This window comes from Wyeomyia smithii, chromosome 1 (genome assembly GCF_029784165.1).
Source record: "Wyeomyia smithii strain HCP4-BCI-WySm-NY-G18 chromosome 1, ASM2978416v1, whole genome shotgun sequence".
NCBI classification, from domain to species: Eukaryota; Metazoa; Arthropoda; class Insecta; order Diptera; family Culicidae; genus Wyeomyia; species Wyeomyia smithii.
In genome coordinates this window covers 60,465,223-60,482,974 of record NC_073694.1, presented here as the reverse complement: position 1 = coordinate 60,482,974, position 17,752 = coordinate 60,465,223, and the positions used below count along the sequence as shown (strand labels likewise).

General features: G+C 36.1%; 1 protein-coding gene across 1 annotated transcript; it reads left to right on the top strand.

Moving 5' to 3' along the window:
* The first annotated feature begins 11,161 nt into the window (after positions 1-11,161).
* Positions 11,162-16,835, top strand: LOC129729112 (uncharacterized). The gene is made up of 6 exons (XM_055687598.1): positions 11,162-11,400; positions 11,529-11,930; positions 11,995-12,345; positions 13,104-13,257; positions 13,326-14,034; positions 14,767-16,835. The coding sequence occupies exons 1-5, from the start codon at positions 11,302-11,304 to the stop codon at positions 13,769-13,771; spliced, it is 1,452 nt and encodes a 483-aa protein (XP_055543573.1). The 5' UTR covers positions 11,162-11,301; the 3' UTR covers positions 13,772-14,034; positions 14,767-16,835.
* The last annotated feature ends 917 nt before the right edge of the window (positions 16,836-17,752 follow it).

Sequence of the window (17,752 nt, the reverse complement as noted above, 5' to 3'; positions counted from 1 at the left end):
CTGCAGCCCATCTGAAGTACTTTGCCAATTCCAATGGGGGTGAAGCAGCTCTTTTTAACTGTTCTAGCTTATGTGCTGATGCAGAACTAATAAAGTTTGCCCATAGTAACCAGGAACTGTAATGCCCTTCAATGTCCGGGTGATTCGTGCGCAGTTCTTCGGCAATCGCAGCATCATCTCGAGTTGAATGAGCTTCCGAGCGATCCGGATTTTCCGGTGTTATTAGTGTACCTAACAAACTTTGATATTCTGCGTTTGTTTCTACATTTACTGAGTACACATAAACAAACACTTTCATCGACCGATCCCGCCATGATTGCAGTATTCGATGTGTACTAGCAGACACAGCATAAATTTTTTTGTCGTTTGATCCTGTAGTGTAATGAAATTGTTCATATTGTTAAAATCTGGTCGTTCTTTTTCACACCATCGCGGGACATTGCCAGTAAATACAACTTTTCGGTTGATTCGCGGCATCACAATATCTCAGATGCAGTGTAAAATATCTTCTAAAGTATTTCCAGAAACATCTTTGGTGACAAAATAATTTGGGCGCAGCTGATTCCTGAATTGCTTTAGACAAAAAGTTGCCTCAAAATGAAACAGATGATCTGAAGAGGCTCCATTTGGGTACACGTAATCTGATTGAATACAATTCTGATTCGTATCATTGTCAGTCAAATCAGTTTCACCGAAATTAACTACTTCGTCCAAGAAGTCAATGTTTTCGTATTCTGCATCAACTTGTGAGCTGTAAATCGACATTGAATCGTTATTGATTAAATGAAAAGAAAGATATTCATTTACCTGTCCATTTTTTGTATCTCATCAGCAAAATTAAACGTTTTTCTCTTTGAACATGCTTGAACAAAATGCAAACAAAAACAATCATTGTACACTGAAAAGAAAGTGTAACTCGTTTTGAGGTTGTTATTGTTAAGTTGATCTCTACTTGAATATTGATAATATCTAAATCTAAAAGAATTTCAATTCCACTTTTATTTTCAACACCTAATAAATATGCACAAATGCATTAAATTAAATTTCTTTGTATAGCGTTAAATTAATACCATTTCTCGTTGATCCAAATCGACTAACCTTTTCTTCAGTGTGTAAATAACGTCGCAGGTCAAACGTCAGTTAGTAAACGTGCACGTTTTTATGAATTTTATTCAAATAGACAATAAAAACTGATATAGCTAAACAACCCAACTATGAAAGGCAAGGTTTGTAAAATAGGGAAGGCCTTCAAAAACGACTAAGATTTGAAGAAAAAGTGGATGAAAGTGCGTAAGAAAGGTGACGCAAGTATTGCACAGCATTCTATAAGTAGTATTCATAGACGTAGCCAAAACTAATCAAAATTGGAGCATCTCAAAATTCTAGAAGCTAGATTTAAATTAGTATTTAGAGAAATCAGAAATAAGAAATATTTCTTTTTTATTACAACGAGTGACTAGAACTACTAGGATAATTTTTGAAAATTGTACGAAAAATAAGAGGTCATTGAACCAAATCACTAACATTCTGTGCAAATGTCAAGAGTAAAAAGGTGGCCGTCGCCCTCCCCCGAACCTACTTGGAAATCATAGTTAATATGTGTTTATTTAAACCCCGAGAATTTCTAAAATATCCTACTTTAAATGAACTTTCAGTGATCATTGTTGCCTGTTGTGTCTTTTTTTTTTTTTGAGTACAGTCTTTATCGTTTTTTCCTCGAAAAAAAGTTGAACAATTCAATTCAGTGTCATCTATATTCGATCCGACTTTTCTCAACTAGGGTAGGGAACATATTCTAAGCAGCTTTAGGAACCGCCTGTGTATTCAGACGAAATACTCGAAATGTGTTGGGTGAAATTATAACAGTAGTATATCAATATGTTCTCTATCGTTTTATCTGTCAGAATTTGTTTTCAGATTGTAAAACTAAGTTAGCAAACTTTAACAATAATCAATTAAAGTTACCAATCGAGGGACACTATTCAAATCACCCCGAACCTATTTCAAGCAGTTTCCTTCTGTTTTGCAGGCGTTTTTGTGCAGCACCCGAAGTGGCTCCTGAATGGCTGCAATATCGGTCGATTTGTTTCTAATGATCTTTGTTCACAGATTTCTTCGTGATTAACGGTATTCCTTATATTCGTAAGACAGCTAGATAATCAAAGTTTTCGTTTCCATCATTGAAATTGTCGATATTGATCAAAATGCCAGAGTTTTATGCCTGTTTTCTTCGACTGATTCAAATATGCGCTACTGCTTAAGCCGTTCCTTACCCTATATCTCAACAATAATCGATCCTATCGCGCTGCAGTGCCGTTCTGCCACCAGCTTGAAGAAAAAAAACATCCAACTTTTACGACGTTTGAGAAAATATAACCATTTTACACACGCTCGTGAAAAGTAACACGGCGAATGAATTAGTTTTAATTCAATTTCATAAGTTGCATGGAAACGTCAAAAAATGAATACCGCATTTGGTGATTCTGTGTAATTTTTACACTGATTTTAGATTAATCTAGAATAACTCATTTTTGAATTTACCACTATAACTCAATTTTGAGTAGCAAGCATGAAAAAACGACACCATTATTTGACACGAGTGAAAAGGCGGCACCATGATTCAACATTTGTGCGCCATTATTTAGCCTTTGCGGCCATGTTATCTATTCTTGTGGCTGTTTGAGTGATTCCAAAAAATTAGAAAATCGCTGGGAAGGTGGTCACGGACATTTTAAAAAGTTTTAAGGTACACATATAAACTTTTTTCATTATTCATTCTCAAGAACCAAAAGTTTTCAGGTTGTTCGTGTCATCAGGAAAATTGTGGGAGAGTGAAATATCAAGTGATTATGCATCTCAAAAAAAGAGCAAAATATACTTAAAAAATAAATATAATTAGACACCGTTCAGCTTTTGTTTGTTTTGTTCTGACTGTTACCGGCACAAACCTCCCTCTCTACGCTCACATCGCATTTCAAACTGAGTGGTTTTCAATTCTTAAACTGAGTACTTTTAAATTCTGAAAATGGTTAGTTTTAAATTCAAAAATGAATATTTTTCTATTCAAAAATTTGATAGTTTCAAAATCTAAATCTGTGTAGGTTTCAATTTCAAAACTGAGTAGTTTTAAATTCAATAAATGGATAATTTTGTACACATAAACTGATATTTTTTAAGAACTAAATGAGTTTTATTAAACACAAAAAATGAGTTCAATTGTATACATCATTCTGAATAATAAATACACAGTATTTGCCCATACTATGGTTACACAATTTTGAATAACAACAGAGTTACTCAATTTTCGTGTTGTTCCACTTTTTATGAAAATGAATTGTTTTCTAATCATTTTTAAATTCATTTAAGGGAGCGTGCAGTAAACCTTTCCTCACGTCATTTCAAATTCGCGCTTGAAGATATTTTTTCGTTTTGACTATTTCACCTGTTGAGTGTTGTTTATTCCTATTTTTTCGGCATAATTCGATGAAGTAAGCCTTATATATAACTGCTTTATCACAGCATTGCATTTTCCGTGAAAATTGCAATCAAAAACTATCATTTGGGCCATCGACTAACCTAATAATCACATATCAGTAGTCGTATTTTTCCGCAACTGACGTGCACGTACGTGTTCTGTCAAAAAACGGGTTAATGTGATTTGTTGTTGAACATTTTAGGTTACTGTAATTCAAAATGGACTTGATCAAAGCGTTTTACGACAGTGACGAAGAAAGTGTAAATTTAAAATAAGATTTTGATTTAAGAGGTGGTGCTCCTTTTACAGAAAACGAGCGGCAAGTTACTCGTCTGAAAAAATTTGGTATTGCAAATGCGAGTCGGCTGGATTTTTGACGAGTAGGTCGCCTGTCACTCAGCTGTCGCTATAGCCAAGTTTCACTCACCTTTCCTAATACAACATTTTACTCGCACTGTCTTCTGTAATAGGGGCCTATGATTGGGATCAGTGTGTCGAACAGTTGACATTTTTGCATGACACCGTATCAAAAAGTATTGTTGCCTCTCTTGCAGACTGCGACAGCAGCGTTCAACTGTACGCTTCTTTATTTGAGAGAATCGTGTGACTAGAAGCCATCACGGATGGTTAACGATTCTCTTTTGTGCCGATCTCCGGCCGCCTCGATATCTCGACTGTCGCATTGTGCGAATGACAATAATTAGCAATCATGCGACAGTTTAGTACAGTAATAAGATGGAAAATAAATAATAGGGGTCTTCACATCGAGCTCGTATACGAATACCGAGCCGTAAACTGCGTATCTTCCATTACTCGTCAATGGAGGTGAGTATTTTTACGGCTGGGTATTTGTTTACGAGCTCGACATGAATCCCCCTAATATCTATATATGTACTGCCGAAAAATACCATCAATCGTGTATACCAGAAGATTTGAATCTCAACTTCTGAAATTTTTCATTCGAAAATAGTTCTCTGTAGCGGAAGTTTCATCCAAATTTAGCATATTTGAGCAAAAGCAGGACAATTAAAGCACGAATCTTACAAACTTAATTAACGTCCTCAGACCCAAATAAAAATCGATGTCAAGTAAATCGATTCCACTTCAATTCATAATAAATGCAATAAATAGCACAGACAGCTACAGTCAATAACACACGAGCCAGAGATTGTCTATACAATGACAACAATATAAAGAGAAGTGAGCGAGAGATTTGTTGTTCATATTGAATTCGTGACAAAAAGCAAGAGATAAAGCAGATCGTATGAAACTTCGGTAGCGGCTACTGTCGCGTAGTGTTTCATTCCACAGTGGTAATTACAAAAATCTTGCTACTGTCGTGTGAATACTGTAGCGTACCAGTACATTTTCCTACCCTGATTGGGATGTAGGCGGTGATGGTGCGAAATCCAGCGAAGGGACAAATTTGAAGAAACACTGAAATGCACACGCTATTAAGTTGATTAATTGTTACTGTAAGAAAGATTGCAATAAACTTGTAGCTAAAGACGATCGATTGACAGTGCATTGGAAGTTTTGGGAAAATGACGTCACCGGCCAGCAAAGCTAACAACTTAAAACTGTTTCTTGAGATAGTTTCCATTTGAATAATCATATGAAGCAAGCAATTCATCAACAAGTAATAGACATTCCGCGGAAGAAGCATTACATATAGCTTTAAATCCTCTAATTGTCGAAAAGCCAAATGAACTTGTATTGAATTTTTTGAAAAAAAAAAAAACCATACTCAGTTATTAAATGAGAAGTCTTAAAGATAAATAGCGTGAAATGCGATTTTATTTCAAGATATGACAATTTGACCTAAAGTTTTTTCTGACTCTTTGAACGGCTTTTTGTGTTTTTAATCTATAATGAAGCAAGAGAAAGACGGAATCTGCTATTGAACTTAAAAATGATAAAAAAACACCATATAAGACTGTTGTGCATTCATAGGCAATGGAAGTACTGGTTCTCACACAAGACAATTCGATCAAGGTTAAAGAAATAGTTTTCGAGGATGCACAAGACCTCACAGTAAATAAACATAAATCTACTGAGGAACCTTCTGAAGAATTCGAAAAAGGAAAACGAGCGTCTGCCAAAAGAGCGAAATGTTGATGGAACTATCGTGATTACTAGGAAAGAAACTTCCGACATCAACCTACCGGGGAGCTCAATAAAGTGGGTGAAATCGGCAGGAACAGACGTCAACGATTTGGATTGTAAAGACCGTGAATAGGAAGAGCGGACATCTGCAAACAGGGATCATTGGAGAGGATTGAACGTAAAAAATGCATTAGGAAGCAGAAAGATATTCAGAAATATAAACGTCAGCTAGAGGCCAAGAACACCGATAACGTCAAACTGAAAGACCCACTCGCCCACGCCGCTGAAGAATCGAAGACCTCTCAATAAGTAAGCTTAAAACAAATCAAAAACAAATCACAAGAAATGTGAGGTAAGTTTTCAATGAACAGAAACGTCAGCACATTTGCACAGGAATGAACAACCCAAACTTGATGTAACTGATAAGCAGTGATTCGAAATAGCCCCAATATTGCATCATTTTTAAAACACATCAATAAACTGACCTTTGTTTTGTTTAAACTATGTTAAGTTTTGAGTGTGGGATTTTAACTCACAACACTGGATCATATTATTTGACAAAATAGCGGATGCACTATTTGTACGCTACAAATTACAAAAAATGAATATACGAGAGAGTACAAACAAAGTATTAGATCATATTATCATATCATGTTATATATCGAGATATGAAAAATTAATAAATACAGCAAAACAACAATAAAAAATCCAGTTATTCTAGCTCCAAAGCTTGTTTTTCGACGGGCTTCAGGAGAATAACAATAAATCAATACAACAGATAAACGTTGTTTTCTTACTTATTCCAATTCTTGTCTCTTCAGTATAGTCTTAACTATACTTCTAAATACTTTGTTTGTTGAAAAAGGCTGGTTTGATTGTCTGCTGAAGCCAAAAAGTTTGAAAAAAAAATCGTAAAAACTAGAATAAAAATTTGCTGCGTACAGTGAACTGATATTCTCTTTTTTATTGCTAAAAACAAAAATTACTAGAAGGTAGATGAATCATTGTAGTTTGGGTATAAAAGGTACATCGGCGTATCACAATTTCCCGCTTGTTAAAATTAAACAAATACGTTATTCATGGCAAGAATAAGAAGCAACGATTTTGAAGCTGGCATGTCGTGAGATGATGATGCAGCGTAGTTCTTAATTGATGTAGCAGATTAAATATTGAATTGGCAAATATCTATGCTTTGAATATATTTTTGGTGCAGCACGCAAAAAAAAAATCAGCTTTATTGATGGAATATTTTTTCATACTTGTATGGTTCATGAACCTGTGATCCAACAAGGCTAAAGCTATTAAAATATCATCGGTAGTTTCATTTGAGTTATTGCCAATGAATCGTTCTCCTTGTCGGCCAAACAATCTTCCACTGTAGATCGTATCAGTAACGCAATATTCATAGTGGTTTTTTTCTCAACTGATAAGATTTTCACTACTTCCTTTGATATATAAAAAAATAAATTCATAAAATACCAATGAAAAAAGGTGATACCTCAAATGGCTCCAAAAGCTTTACCAGTTCTTCAAATAGTGTCCATTCAGATAATGACAACATTAAATCTTGCTTATCCATGTGCCCATGAATGGTGTTTATGTCTGCTCTATTCGTGCCAAAACTTTTCAACGTTTGGAGTAACGCGTGTCAGCTCGTTATGGTGTTTTTATTGCCGATCCTGTTTTTGGTTCACCAGAGAAGTATATATCTTCATCATTGTCTTGCATTTCAGTGGAACTTGATGCGTTAGATCCGCTCCGAGGTAGTGAATACATTTCTTCAGTACTAAGTACGTTTCCGGTTTCTGCAATGTTACATAAAATTTGCCTTTTTATATTGTCCATTTCTTCTGCTAATTCTAGCGCACAATAGCGAAGCGCTCCAAAAATTTGAGTAGCCTTTCGAACAACCTCATATACCCTTCCGTTTCTCTGCAGCTCATCTTCGTGGAGGCCATGCCCCAGACACAAATGATTGCCGATACCTGCTAGTCTACATGCCAACCTTACATTTGCTCCAGCGTCTGTAACATTGTGAATAGTACGGTTTTGAAGATCAAAAAGCTGTTGTCAAAAGTTGTTGCATGACAGCATATTTATATCACTTTGTGCATGTCTAAATATGGTTGTACGATTTGGTAAAGTTTCATTAGATCCAATGACTCCGTTTCTGGAAAAAATCAAAACTATATTGAGTAATAAAATATTTTATTTCAACATACCCGCATGAAATCCAACATATTACAATCCGAAGAATCACTAAACGACTGTAAATCTTTACAAAACCATAACGCCATGTTTCTAGCCAGAAGGAACCGTTCGTCTATGGTTGTCATTAAAGATGATCGAGATTGTGGTGCAGATGAAAAATAATTGTGTAAAGTGGCAATTTTCCTTTAGGGTTTGCTTTCGGTAATGGCATGGACTTCTTGCAAATGTCGTGATAAATTTTCTGTACTTATGTGCGCAGAGTACAATCTAGTTCCAAACCTAAAACAATACACAAAGATCAGAGTAGCCAATTTTTTTTTTATGCATGTTCATAGTTTACTTTTCAAGCATTAGTAAACGATAGCAAAACTACAAACAGCACGAATCTAACTTTCGTTCGTTATCATGTCAACCATATACAGATCAGCAAAAAAACAATGAGTGAACTGCATCAGACACCGCCATATTCGATGCATTCATGTATTGTTCCTGCACTGAAATTTCAATAAACGCACCTCCCAAAAACTTTCAACCACTTTTTCTCACGTTGTCCTCACTGTTTACATCCAACTGCTTTTGTGTTACCTTTGTTTTTGCCTCAGACAAGCAACGGAACAAAACACTTTCTGTAGAATGATGTGAATATTTTGTCCGTTTTTCTCGTGCATTACTTACTTTACTTCTATGGCGACAGATCAGATTAGAGATACTCAGAGAGAGAAATAAGCGTAAAAAAACCGCCAATTTTGCAACTACACTGAACCAACTTGCCAGGTCGTAACTGAATGATTCATCATTAAGAATCATCAGATTATGCAAACATCGAAAATCATATGAAATATTCGATTGAATGATAATTGATGTTAAATGGCATGATTCATCATGTGAATTGCGGTAAATAAAAATTTGTTAAGCAAAGAAAAGACTTCCGTATTTTAAAGGATGCTAACCGACATTCAAAGCAAATGAATTTAAAAACAGATGTGAGTGAAAATCATCCACGAGAGCCCCATAACGAGAATCATACAATACCTGATTTTATATACTTTGATGTTGGATTAATTTTCATTTGTTTTGAAATTGGCAACCAAGTACTTATAATGTGAGTTGCGAGCGTTGCGGTTGGACTTTTTCACTCTGGCTTGGTTTCGGTTAAGTTATTTTTCGGTTTCGATTCTACTGCTAAATAAAAGTGATTTCACTCGTTAAATGTTTGAACGGGAAAAAACAAATAATACCTTTGCAGTGCGTGAGTTAGTTTATGGTCAAAAAACCTAAAGCATTGATCTATTTTATTTGGTGTTGCCTTCTATCAGGCATTTGGCTAAGGCTTATAATAGAATTGATTTATTTTCAACGACGTTTTGAAGTAACGATATCGGCGGCTTACAAAATAGCCCTTGCTCCAATCAGTATCGGTAAGTTCCTTTGACTACCTTGTTTACATGGTCTGTTGGGCACATTTAACGAAGCTGCAAGAGCCCTATTATATATGCAGTTAAAACGTTCCGTGAAAAAGATAATTGTTTCTACAGTTCAAACGCACTAGGAACGATTATGCCCAATAGGCCAATAGCTCAGCTGATTGTGCTTTCATATGCGTTTTCGAAAACCTCTGAGAACTATTCTTGTATTGATGATCCAGAAATGGATACTTGCGTGATTTTTTAAGGCTCAAATACAAATTGAAAAAAAAAAAGCAAACGATAACACTGGTCGACAAAAGTGGAAAAATGATGCTCAGAGCTCAAAATAGTTTTCCTAAATAGATTATAGTTTTCTAACCATTGCTTTGAATTTTGAAGCCAGAAGTGCGTCAAAATGCCACACAGTGAATGCTCGTCGGATTCGTCGCTTCTACGTTAGCTTACGGGAAAACTTATGTAAGTCCCTTAAAAAGTTATCTTTGCCAGTGGTATAATTAACACAGGAATGGTTAAAAAGCTAAAATTTTTCTTCCAGTTCTTCGAATTCTAGGACAAAACTTGTGTTCACCAGTATAATGTATTGTGTTATTTAGTTGCACCTTTTCAATGCAAAAGTTACAATCAAAAAAGTGATAAGCGAATAAATGGTAAATATACCATAGAAGAGATAATGATACCCAGATTTAAATTACGATTCCCGATATTAAACAACAATGGGATTGTTCTCTTTTACCAAACAATGCTGTAACAATTTTCGTAAAATCAATGCCACTAAATTTCGAAAGTTATGCATTGATAGCTATGTAAACTTTTATATGAGACCATTCTAGTACGAGCAGTAGTGGTTTATTCTTTTTGCAGGGGTGGTAGCAAGTTACTTTTTAGTGACTTAGTTTTTATTTTAGAGCCGGCCACTACAAACTGTAGTGACGTGCTACAAGGTACCGTTATTGGTTGAACGATTTTAGTCTGATGCCATGTGGAGTCGTGTGATAAGGCGCGAGCCAAATAAATAGCTTTTGCGGTTAGGTTTTACAGTTATTGTAGATTGTTGACGAGTGACATTTTTCGCAAAGGGTTTTCAAAATATATATGGTGATTTCGTGCAGTGAGACGATGATGAACAGAATAATCGGAAAGACGAACCAAGCTTAAACACAGTGGACGTATAGTTTGCTGGATGTATTATACTACTTGGAGTTCATGTTTGAAACACTTCCGCTTTGTTGTTGTCAAAGGCTATTTTCCGACCTGAGTCGTACTTAGAAATTGGATTGTTTGGTGAATAAAGAGCACATTGGTTCCCGTAATTCTGTGGTTGGTGATGTCGGTAGGCTAGCTCTCCCACACACGGTTGTGACGTCGGGTTCGAGCTGCTAGTTTTCTCGACTCAGCACTGGGGCACAGTGTATCGTTGTACCACAGACAAACTAACTTGTGCCACTCGATGACGATTTCATTGACCAGGAAAATAACGCTAATTTAGAAATGTGCAATAATGCTGCTAGTGCCGCTATAAGCAAGCGTGCAAATTTTTTATCAAAGACAAAAACCATCAGTAATGCCGCTTGTGTTGATTTAAGCAAGCTCGCATACCCTTTAGTAAAGACAAAAACCGTTTTACGGAATGAAGTGCTAAATAAATTTAAAATAAGGTTTCGTACAAAGTTGAATAAGCTTTGCTTGATCTGATTATTATTTCGATTTTGTCTATTAGAGGGTTTGTTTCTTTACATGACTTCTCTTCATCTGTTGGTCACTTTTTACCATTGCGTTCTAAATTACTCTGGAACTCGAATTTTTCATAATTTTCTGTTTCTTTTCGTCCTTTTTTATATGACTTGTCAATGTAAAATTTGTCGGGAAACTGGTCTTCGGGACATCAGTACATTCAGGGCAATAACTTTTGGGGAAACAGGCTTCGGGATAATGGTTTTCGAAGAATTGTTGAACAATCGCATTAACGCCGCTCATGTTGGTTGCTTATTTCATTTTCGCGTTTACCGGGACTGTTACAAAACAGATAGAACAAATTCCATAAACTCTTCTATTCTTCAGGGCACTGCGTTTGAGATTCCTGACATGGAGCATGAATTTTACTTGGTGGAGACGGATAGTTTGAATTTATTAGACCAAAGAGAAGAAGCTGTAGACGAACAATGTTCGACTATTGTCAGTCAGGTAACTAAACTCAAAATTAGCACTGTTATTATTCGTCGAATTCAACAATCCAACACTTCAACAAATAGAACAGCATTTTCTCGTAACACTTTGCATACCTAACCCGTATATTTTATCTAACTCAACAGGCTAATATGTGCAATAAGGTGCCGGCAGTATCGCTGTTTAGTTATGTAATAAACGACGTACAACAGGAAATAGAGCAGCACGGTATCAGAGCCCTGAAGCCAAGTAATTGGAACATAGAATCAGACAATCAAGAACTCGATACTCATGTAGATAGCTTGGACAACACGTTCTTTACGCCAAATGACCTGCGAGAATTATTGAAGCGTACAGACACCGGCAAAGCTATTTTAAGTAACGCTGAACATGGAACACTTTCGAAAGACAGCAAAAAAGAACTATCAGGAATAATTGCGGAAAATCATATAAAGCGAAGTGGAGGACGAGGACGCTTTTCAAAAGATTATTTGAAAAACTATTCGAAATGCATTGAACTTCTTCTGCCACACGAAAAGCAAGATATGGTAAATTTGCAATTTCCGTAACGAAACCCAACAAAAAGTTCATCATAAATTTTGATACTTTTAGATTACGTATTATATTCCAGCAGCACCACATGAACGGCGAAATCCCGGTGGTAGCATTCATCAAGCATATAAACGATTGAAAGGGACCATCAGTAAAAGGCAAGATAGAGAATTAGACCATCAAAGGAAGTTGGGTGGAAAAGAAAACTCATCTACATCAGATATAATCGAGCGGGACTCCAAGGTTGACCAGGCACGAAGATGGTTACAGCTCAACGTCCATCCGTGGGATATTGTATTAAAAATGTGGAAGGAAACGTTTCACCTTCGTATTACCTGCTTAAGAAGCCTGAAGTGTGGCGATATTTTTATAAAATATCCCCACTATAAAGAGGAGCTCGGATATCAACTGGTAAGCAAGCAACATTTTTCGCCGAAAGTAACATGTTATCTATTTAGTTAAAAACTGGTTTTATCGACTAGCGACAATCGATTTTTCTCTCAACTACACGTTATACACACTGTCGGAAGTCAGGTGCTGTTTAGTCCATCCGATGCATGACTTCCGACACAATATAAAACGTGTAGTTAAAGAGGAATACCGATTATCACTAGTGGATGGATTCGGTTTTAAACTGTAACGATAATATTGCTCACTGAAGCATATTCACATCAATTATAATCTGCCCACTGGCGTAGCGTGGTGGGCGGTGACACCCAATAGAATAATTTTCATGCGAGCTGCCTTCAAAAGGGTGACTTTCGCGCGAATAATTACCAATTATCGATGTGTTACCCACGAAATTTGATTTTTTTATTGCGATTCGCTTGTTTTTTTAAATATAGTCAAGTCAAGTCACAATTATTGATCACAAGATAGTTTAATTGCAGCATAAGTGATTTACACCCAAACTTTCCGCCCCGGGTGTCACTCAGTCACGCTATGCCAATGAATCTGCCGTTCTTGAACTGTGTGAAAATTTCACCAAGTTCACAGTACTTATATTTCATGGCCAATATGCAGAATAGCAGATCTCTTGCATTTATTTTGTGCCGCGTATCAGTTTCATATTATATAGAACTTCTTATACAAGGGACTTTTATGCGTTTTACGTTAGCTGGCGGTTGAAAGAATCGAATAAGTTTTAATGTCTCATTTCCATGTTCCAGATCGATGAAGATTACCGTGATTTGGGATACAAAGAAAAAAGAGCTAACTGGAAAAATATAATCGACAAATTAAGGACGTATTTCATATTGAAAGTTCGAAGCCAGAACTCTCTTGTAGTGCTGGAATTTATGAATCGTTCAAATCAATCTGAAGGTAAAGATTATTAATAGTCTATCACATTCACACTTAATTTATGTTATTTTTATTTTTCTTCATTTTAGATGCCCTCATTTGTTGCTTTTTAATTCTACTCAATTGTTGTGTAAAACCTAGCAAAATTACAAAGACCATGAGACCAGCAATTCTAACCGCACAGGAAGATGTGCTAATGTTTGCTGGTAGTCTGGACTCTGCGCGCGAGTCCATCAAAACACTTTTTGAAGCTTACGCTGTCCAAAATATTACGCCACATCCCAAAATAGTCGCCATTGGAGTTGATTACACCTCTACGAAAAGAGAGTTCTATGTGCTTTACGAGGATATAGTATACAAACTGGATTCAGCGGCTCGAGCCGTAGATGTCTTGATTAAGATGAGCAACATTTTTAAACTACCGGTTTCAAAAATTACCAAGCTTGTGTGGTATACTATCGAAGAAGTTATCTATGACACAAGAGCGCCAGCTCAATATAAGCAAATCGAAGAGATTAAAGCGATATGTCTATGAATAACTCTATTTGTTGCTTCGTCAAAGATTGCCGATACATTTCCACACAAGCTTCGCAATATATAAAACATTTACAAACTCATAATTTAGAGAAACCACTTCGTCTGGTTTGCACGTACAAAAAATGTAAACAAAAATTTACAACTGTATACCGCTTTTCAAGACATATTTCAACCCATCTACAATTAAACGCTGCAGAGCAGCGATGTGAGCAGGAACATCGAGATAAATCTGTCATACTCACGAATGATATATCACCACTGGTAAGCACCATTTTTATTTTATTAAAACTACTTGGTAAATTCTGCCTCGAGGAATGTATGAGTGTTATATTCAAGGCCCGAATACACACACGGCGTAATGATGCCTTCTCCATACAAATTAAAAGGCGTAATCGCGCCTTCCGTAGGAACGCCTTCCAGCCAGAACCTTTCGGCTGTGCCTTCTATTGGAGAAGGTAGTCGTTTGCCGCCTTCGGCTGCGTACTTGACTGCCTTCCGTGTGACGCATCGTGCCTTCCACACGGCCTTGTGTCGCCTTCTTTTGGCGAAGGCGGTGGCATCGCCGTGTTGTATCATTTTTCGCCTGCTGGTGGTTCTAGAAGTGTGTTGCTTTATTTTTTCTTCCAACAAACATAAACAAACATGAATTGGGTAGCATGACAACAAGAAGGTTAGCACACGGCGGAGTTCGAGACGGCGTGCTTGCGTCTTCCGTGTAGACGAAGGAAGATGGTAGATGCTAGAAGGCACATTAGAAGGTTTCAAGAAGGTACTGACAATTTTCGTCAGGGAGGCGTTGTCACGCCGTGTGTGTATTCGGGCCTTTAGTTTTTTGAAAAATATGAAAATCCCTTCACAAAACCTGAACCGAATATAGACTTGAAACCTAGCTCGGAATTAGTGCTGTCTTTATAAATATACAACTTTTAAAATTGAAACCTAAAAACCTCGCAGTTCCATAGGGTACTAAAGATATTTTTTCATTATTTTTAGGTATCAGTTCCAGCAGTACATTCCCAAAGAGCTTCAACGGTTACCGAGAGCAGTGGGTTTGTTCAATCGTTACGGAATATTGATCGCATGGCTCTGAATTTCCTGCTTGATCTCCACAAACGGCGTAACATAACACGAAAGGATGTTCTTGATGTTCAATCTAGAGTTAGAGATTTAAATAGTCATCTTGAAGGCCTCATCCGTTCAGTAATATCGTTTCAAACTTTCAACCCGCAAACACGTTATGTTACTGATATCTATCTACATAAAATGTCTACCATGTTTGATTTCATTGATACAGAGCACAAATTCTTCAAGTTTCTCACAGAATCAGATCTTTTTTAACAGCCAAGAGTTTTTATCATTAAGAACAATAGCATTAATGAAGTAGACAATGACATTAGTATCAAATCTACACATTTAATCTTACTGGATATAGAGTTTCAAATCAGGAAATTTTTTGAAACCGAAAATGTATTAATAGATATTATCACCAACATCAACAAACTAATGCAAGTCAGAGATAAATACGTAAATTTCGTTAGTGGTATTTTATATCAAAGCAATGTTGATAAACACCCAGGAAAACTAATTATTCCACTATTTTTCTATACCGATGAATTTGAGATCAATGATCCATTGAGCTCCCACAACAAAAGGCATTCGATTTCTGGTTTATATTATTCATTTCCAACACTGCCTGAGCACCAACTAAGTAAATTAAGCAATGTATTTATTGCCGGTGCAATCAAGAAAGTTGATATTTCTGAACATGGAATAGATACGTTTATGAAGCATGTAGTAGATGTGTTCAAAAAAATCGAAGAAAATGGAATTACTATCCATACCAGTAACCGAGAATACAAAATACACGTTTCGTTGATGCTTGTTCAAGGAGATAACCTAGGTATTCACCAAACATTACGGTTTGCTGGATCATTTTCGACAAAGTTCTACTGTAGATTCTGCCGGAGGCCGAGAGAATTCTTGCAGTGTGATACGAAAGAATACGAAGAATACTTACGAACGATCGAAAACTATGAAACAGACGTTGCACTTAAACAGTCAGAGTCTGGTTTAACTGGCAGTTCCGCGTTCAATGGATTGACATCTTTCCACGTAATTAGAAATTTTTATGCGGACTCTATGCATGATCTTTACAGTATGGGAGTGTGTCATTATGGGTTTCTTGAAATTATTAACCATTGTATTTACACGAAACGTTATTGTACTCTAGATGATATTAATAGGAAACGAAAGATGTTAAACAATTATCGGTTTGAGCAAGCCCTGTCTCGCATGCCAGACTTAGAAGAACAATTTGTAAAGGCAAGAAAAGGAAAATGTGTCAGCCTTAGAATGGCGGCTAATGAAATGGCTGTATTTAGTCACAATTTCACCTTCATTTTCGGTTCTTTCTTTCCACCAGACGATGCTGTATGGAATTATGCCACCGTACTAATACAATTAATCGATACCATTAACTTACCCGCTTTCACAAATGAAAATTTAGAACGATTGAACAATCTTGTTAGTGAGCATCATAAACAGTATATTACACTATTTAATCAACATCTGAAGCCTAAGCAACATTTTTTGACGCACTATCCAAGAATAATAATAAATAGCGGCTCAATAAGGAAAATGTCATGTTTCCGCCAAGAAGCTCGTCACAGAGATTTCAAGCAATACTTTGATGTCAACTCGTCAAGAAAAAATGTTTGTTTAACTATGTGCATTAAAGCTAGTTTATATTTTACTCATGATGTAGTAAACTCGTCCTTTTCCAAAAGTGTGATAGACTGTATTTACGATGAATCACTCTGGGGCCAAAAACCGTATGTAGATAGTGTTTGTAATTTTAGCATTGATAGGCGTGAAATTGTTAAAACCGCTCAGTCCATAACACACAAAAACACAAAGTATTGCTCGGGAAACTTCGTAGCAGTAAGTCAAGAATCTATAGTAGAATTGTATCAAATATTAGAATTTCTCAAATACGATAATGACGACTACGCATCTGCGTCAAGATGGAAAGTTCACTGTTTCAACATACATTATCAGGCGTTAGAAATAGGAGAAAAGCTAGATGAAATTTATGTCATGGTTATGAATATTTTAGATGGACCACCTTTTACTATAGAGCAAATTGATAAAAAAGTTATGTTTCGCAGAAAATTGTATCAATCGTTTGATTAAATAAAAAGCAGAAAACAAAAATCGAAAAACTTATATTTACATGGTTGATAATTCACAATAAAGTAGATTTGTAGTGTAATACGTCCATTTTATTTCATAATGATTAATATCCTGAAACTATGAGATATTTTTTTTCTTTTCAATGTGTTCTAATCTCATATTGCAGTGTGTTATGTTTCAAACTTAAATTGTATGATCACTTAAGAAAAACGCGATGAGTCTCTCACTATTTCAATGAAAAACATACAGTTTGTTTATTTTTTCCTTCCTTCGAATGAATGATAATCATCCTGTCTCAGAATTGTTTACATACAGCAATGCTATGTTTATGTTACTGAACTCGCGGATGATATTCATCCTGAGGCTAACACAAAATCCGTATAGGGCTTCAATGAAGCAATAATCATACACTAATGTGCGGCCGATTTGGTTCAGTGTAGGTTTCACATGTCAGAGGTGCCAGATCTCTTCTCAAAGCGCAATGTTGACTAATTTTTTATTTAATCGTATAACTGATGGTGATGGTGGAAGCAAGGATGGTAAAAATCGTATTGCATAACAATCATTCGGGTATCATTTCTGAGCTTGCTATTCATAAGCTTTTAATCCCAGCAAACCATCGTTATTAAAAGTTACACATTCTCACGCATGCAAGAGACAATTTATAGCAAAGAAATATATGGTAGCTTTCTTTGATGATTTTGTTTCAGTATTGCCTGCTTCAGGGGGGGGGGGGGGCGAGCAACATATGGCGAGTGTTTCACGAAAGAATCGTATACGATTGCAC

Excerpts from the sequence above, each read along its gene's own strand:
- LOC129729112 (XM_055687598.1), top strand. The coding sequence starts at position 11,302 with ATGGAGCATGAATTTTACTTGGTGGAGACGGATAGTTTGAATTTATTA. Across the intron at positions 11,401-11,528 it reads GTTCGACTATTGTCAGTCAG|GCTAATATGTGCAATAAGGT; the intron begins GTAACTAAACTC and ends CTAACTCAACAG. Across the intron at positions 11,931-11,994 it reads CACACGAAAAGCAAGATATG|ATTACGTATTATATTCCAGC; the intron begins GTAAATTTGCAA and ends TGATACTTTTAG.